Source organism: Lycium ferocissimum, chromosome 1, assembly GCF_029784015.1.
Source record: "Lycium ferocissimum isolate CSIRO_LF1 chromosome 1, AGI_CSIRO_Lferr_CH_V1, whole genome shotgun sequence".
In the NCBI taxonomy this organism is placed as follows: Eukaryota; Viridiplantae; Streptophyta; class Magnoliopsida; order Solanales; family Solanaceae; genus Lycium; species Lycium ferocissimum.
This window is the reverse complement of record NC_081342.1, coordinates 17,728,941-17,733,981: the sequence shown is the minus strand read 5'-3', so window position 1 is coordinate 17,733,981 and position 5,041 is coordinate 17,728,941. Positions and strand designations below refer to the sequence as shown.

Below are 5,041 nucleotides of genomic sequence, written 5' to 3'. Positions count from 1 at the left end.
AAGAACAAGAAGAGAAAAAGAAAGAGAAAGGGTGTTGTATGGTATCAAAGGTTTAATTAATATTAATGGTTTTGTTAACTCGTGCTCGAATTTTCTATGTGAAACGGATGAATATCTTCCGGTTGTTTTCTCTCCTCCAAGGAACGGTGCATCTAGCTTGACAAAGCCAATACCTATTGGCAAACTGGCTCTACGTCCTCCGGTTCCTTCATCCCCTCCTTCGCCCAATGATGATTAATTAGAATCTTTGTTGCGATATAAGTTGAACCAAAATAACAATAACAAGTTTCCAAACAAAGAAAACTTACTTTGGGGCACTTTAGAACCCCTAAAATGATGATCCAAACGTTTAGGTGTACTTAATATAATGAGCCGACATTATTGTATGCAAAAAAAGACATTAAGTTCTATATAAAATATTGATATTCCGGCATTTTGAAACATGACTAATCTTCAGTCAAAGTACGGAAAAAACGTCAATTTTTTAAAAAATTGGCCAAAGAACAAAGGGGGTAGGTTTTGTTGCCCTCTTTCACGAATTCGTGCGTGAAACCTACTTATGTATTTTATTTTATTTTTGTGTTAGTTTGTATTTTTTTTTTCATACTAAAAAAGTCGCGGACTCCTACCTGCTCACTAAAAAAAAAAAAAAAAAGGACTGCAATACAATCCACTGCAACACTCTCAAGAAAAAAACAAACACAGTCAACGAACTAAAAGAATCTTGAACATATAGTATGTTGGTCTCCGAGGAATAAATTACTTAACATTCTTTGCATTCCCTAATCTTCACCATCTTCTTATTTTTTCCAACATGATGGAGATAGATAGAATAGAAAAAAGTCAAACCACATGTTTGATAGGAAACATAGTTTCAGACAAAATTCTTGATAGAAGACGTCGAGTGCATCACTCAAAAAATGTGGCACTGTAAAGGCAGAGTAACAGAAATCAAAGGTAACTTTTTCTTGTTTTATTTTAACAAAGGAGATGATTGTTACAGAGTTCTTCAAAATACTCCATGGACATTTCAAACTAGAAGTCTTCTCATTCTTTCTCCATTGTTTTCTAGTAACATAATGCATTCTGAGCTACCCTTCTGTTAATCATCTTTTTGGGTTCAGGCTCATGCATTACCAAATTACTCTTTAACTGAACTTAATGCTTTCAAGATTGGTCAATATTTAGGGGAGTATTTGTATGTTGACAAAAGTACTGTTTGGAACAAGTTTTTGAGGATTCAGGTGAGGTTGGATATTAGAAATCCATTGGTTAGTGGATTTTGGGTTAGTCCTCATATCTGGATTGGTTTCAAGTATGAAAAATTGGGATTGTTTTCCTACAAATGTGGACGTATTGGAAATCACCAAAAAACATGTAAATTCCCACCTGGAAATGAAAGATTTGGTCCTTGATTACGTGTTGAATGTTCCAGTAATAGGCTTACAGGGTCCATTAGAATGGAGAACTCAATGGTCAAGAAACATTCAGAAAAATTCACACTGATTCCTTCACCAAATCTCCTGGCATGGCCAAAAATGGAAGCTGATCAACACTTAGACGATTTTGAAAATACCCCATAAACGTATGCTTTTAACTTGTTCTGTTTTTCTAAGCTAGTGTTTGGACATAGATTTAGTCAAAACTTGAAAAAAAGAGTTTTTGAAGTTGTGTCGAAAAATAGTTTTTGGAAGTTGAAGTTCTGATTCGACATTACTTGAAAAAAGTTGAAGTTTTGATAGTGGAAGAAAAGATTTTCACCCAAAAAACTGGCCCAAACTAGTTTTTGGAACTTGAAAATTTTTCTTCAAAAATTGACCAAATACCATGAATAAACACTGTTTACAAATTGTTGTTTGAAAAAAAAAATCTATGTCCAAAAGGGAGCTAAGTCAATTTAAAATTACACTTAGTTATGTTTAAGGTAGTGATTTTGTGTGTCGTGTGTAAGGTTGATGATCAACGGGGTAGATTCGATGATCATGATGGTGAACTGTGCAATTATAACGTGCCAAGTAGCAGAGGCTAATGAAGTTAAAGGATATGAGTGGTTGATTCTCATGATGGTTGCTTATTTCTTCTACTTGGTCATCAAATTCAACATTGTAGTCCGGCAATCTTGCTTCTTCTAGAAATTTAATATAGGAAACTCCATGACAGAGTGTAGTCCAGTTGCTCACCTGAAGGACTTGCTTATCTTGCTCCTGTTTTGTGTTTTGTTTATTGTGTCTTGTTGATTAGAAGCTTAGTGTAGTGCTCTTTTAGCAAACTTAAAGGGCCTAAATTGTTCAATCCATACTTAAGGACTATTTTGAACCTACCCTCAAACATAAGGGACCATGTTTGTCATTTTCTCCTGCTTTAGTCTCGAGTAGATGTTTTGCCAAAAAATTGACTAGACAGGTGGGCTGCTTAGATGGTTATGTCCTGTTTGAAAAATCCGTGAAAGATTCCCTTTTTCGTTATGTACTAGGTATAATTCTACTATTGTTGTTTTTTTCTTTTGGTTTTTACTATGTATTGTTGCTTTCATATTCCCTAAACAGTTTTATCAGTCTTCTACTTAGTACATGACAAAATAAATTGATGAAGCATGAATAGTGAATCAAACTTTGAAATAAAAGAAAATTAAAGAGACTGAAGTGTCCTCTATATATATTTGGAAGATATAGAACTTGAATTTCTATTGTAAGCTTTACTAGTAGCACAAAATGACACAAACTTTATTATACTTTTTTCTAGTACAACGGAAAGTAAAGTACTAAACAAACATCTTAATATCTTTTCTAAGCTACATGACTTAAATATGCAAGGAGAATAAATTCCGTAACCTTAATCATATCTGAAAAGCAGCAACTCTTCATGCTTGTGCCCTTCGTTTGCATGTCAGGAATCATTTATTATTGTATAATAGGAAAGATGGGGGAATTTGGATACAAACTTTATTCTCATAAATAGAACTATATATGTAGGACTCTCACTTCCCTGCATTAGGCATGAACACAGGGCAAAGGAATCAAGAACAAATTATTTTTCCTTTCAAGAGCATTGCCAACTTTCTCAGTCATGTCCAATTCATGAGGGTTCATTCCATTTGGAAGCTTCCAATCAAAATGGTATAGCAACAGTGCTATACTAAGCTCAACAGTAGCTATTGAAAATGATAATCCTGGACAAATTCTCCTTCCTGTGCCAAACGGCGTAAACTCGAAATGAGCTCCAGTAAAATCAAGGTAACTTTTATTAAATCTCTCAGGATCAAATGTTTCAGGATTTTGCCAATAATTTAGATCCCTTGAAATTGCCCAACAGTTCACAAGGGCCATTGTGCCTTTGGGTATAACATAGCCATTAATCTCACACTCTTCCCTGGATTCTCTTGGAGCTAATAATGGAGCTAAAGGATGAAACCTTACAATCCCTTTAACTACCATTTTTAGGTATTTGAGGTTCTGAATGTCAGTTTGGTCAATTCCATTTTCCTTTCCTTTGAATACTTTTCACTTCATCCTGTGCTTTCTTTATTATTTCAGGATTTTTTATTAATTCTGAGAAAGCCCAGTCCATTGTTGATGTTGAAGTTGTAGATCCTCCTGAAAACAAGTCCTGCATATCCAACTTTACTATTTAGTGGCAAAATTATTTTTCAAGAAAGAGGACAATATAAAATTAAGAACTATAAAAATCTTTAATTAACATAGACAACATTAGAAAATTTAGGAACTATAAGGCTCAACTGTCAAAAAAGTGGGTAAAAATTATAATATGTAAGACCAAAGTTCAAATTCCAGCTGAGTCAAAAATCGCTAGCTGACGCTAGGTGATCCCATCCCTTCTGTTAAAGGCATGAGCTGGTTGGTTATAACAAGTATCTAGTGAAACAATCAAAGTGTATATAAGCTGGTCCTACACCACCGTCATGAACACACACACATATAAGAGAATTATAAGGCTCAACTTCTTGATCTCTTTTACTTTTTTTCTTTTTTCTTTTTTTGGTTTCTTTTGAAAAAAATTTAGGCTTTAAACTACTTGAGTTAGCAAAAACAGGTAGAAAAATTACTGAGCAAAAGGAAATGAGTTAAAGAGAGAGAAGTGCTGCTACTTACAATAATTATAGCTTTGATATTATCCCTTGTGATAGGAATTGAAAAATCTTGACTCTTTTGAAGCCTTAGGAGAACATCAACTATAAATTCTTCAGTAGGCCCCTTGTTCTGAAATTCATGTTCATTGATTATTTCTTCTAAAAGAACATCAACCTCGTCGTGCATTTTACGCAGTTTGTATTTTAATCCACTCATCAAATGAATTATCTTCACTGACGGAAAAAGATCCGCGAGATCAAATACTCCAGCTGCACCTGACACTATTCTCATTATTTCAATCAAAGACCCCAGATTTTTACAAGCTCTGCCTACACTTGCTTTGCATATAACCGAATTCGTGTACAAAGATAAAGTTTCGATCATGTTGATTGGACTGCCTGTAGTAATATTTTAAATATTTTGTGACAAATAATAGTATTACTTGGAGAAGTGGCAAGTTAAATTTTATGTGGCAAATTGCATGGAAGTGTTTTGGCACCTAAGTAACCCTATGTCTTAAATATAATTCATGCTGTCATTTAATATATTTTCAAAGACAAGTGTCTAGGACACTTGGCTTGTCCACATACATGTCTTAAGTCTATAAATAGGCATACATCTTCAGCAATATGATTTAAGAGAAAAAGCTTTCTTCTTCTTATACATCTTCAGCAATATGATTTAAGAGAAAAAGCTTTCTTCTTCTTATCCATCTTCCACACGTTTTCTCCCTCTCTTCTAATTGAGTTTTTTCATAGTTTGTTTTTAATAATTGTCTTTATCATCTCTACTAAAAACTTGCTGGTGTTAATTATATTAGAGAAGGGCTTGTTTAATCTTGGGAAAACATTTCACTTTGCTGAAATAGTTTCTTAGGACTGTGCCTAGCACGACTCAAGTCAAACCGTGTATTTACTAAAATATTATCGTAATACTATTTTATTTTTCCAAGT

At 33.8% G+C, this 5,041-nt stretch overlaps 1 protein-coding gene across 2 annotated transcripts; it reads right to left on the bottom strand.

The window, feature by feature from the left end:
- Positions 1 to 2,987: 2,987 nt before the first annotated feature.
- On the bottom strand, positions 2,988 to 4,475 carry LOC132050854 (tabersonine 6,7-epoxidase-like). 2 transcript variants are annotated; one of them, XM_059442207.1, is made up of 2 exons: positions 4,110 to 4,336; positions 2,988 to 3,606 (listed from the first exon to the last, which is right to left on the bottom strand). In XM_059442207.1, the coding sequence occupies exon 2, from the start codon at positions 3,432 to 3,434 to the stop codon at positions 2,991 to 2,993; it is 444 nt and encodes a 147-aa protein (XP_059298190.1). In that variant the 5' UTR covers positions 3,435 to 3,606; positions 4,110 to 4,336; the 3' UTR covers positions 2,988 to 2,990. The 2 variants fall into 2 exon arrangements, with proteins under 2 accessions (XP_059298190.1, XP_059298186.1); XM_059442203.1 differs by having other exon boundaries at positions 3,460 to 3,606; positions 4,110 to 4,475.
- Between the last annotated feature and the right edge of the window lie 566 nt (positions 4,476 to 5,041).

Excerpts from the sequence above, each read along its gene's own strand:
- LOC132050854 (XM_059442203.1), bottom strand. The coding sequence starts at position 4,472 with ATGATCGAAACTTTATCTTTGTACACGAATTCGGTTATATGCAAAGCA. Across the intron at positions 3,607-4,109 it reads ATATCAAAGCTATAATTATT|GACTTGTTTTCAGGAGGATC; the intron begins GTAAGTAGCAGC and ends TTGGATATGCAG.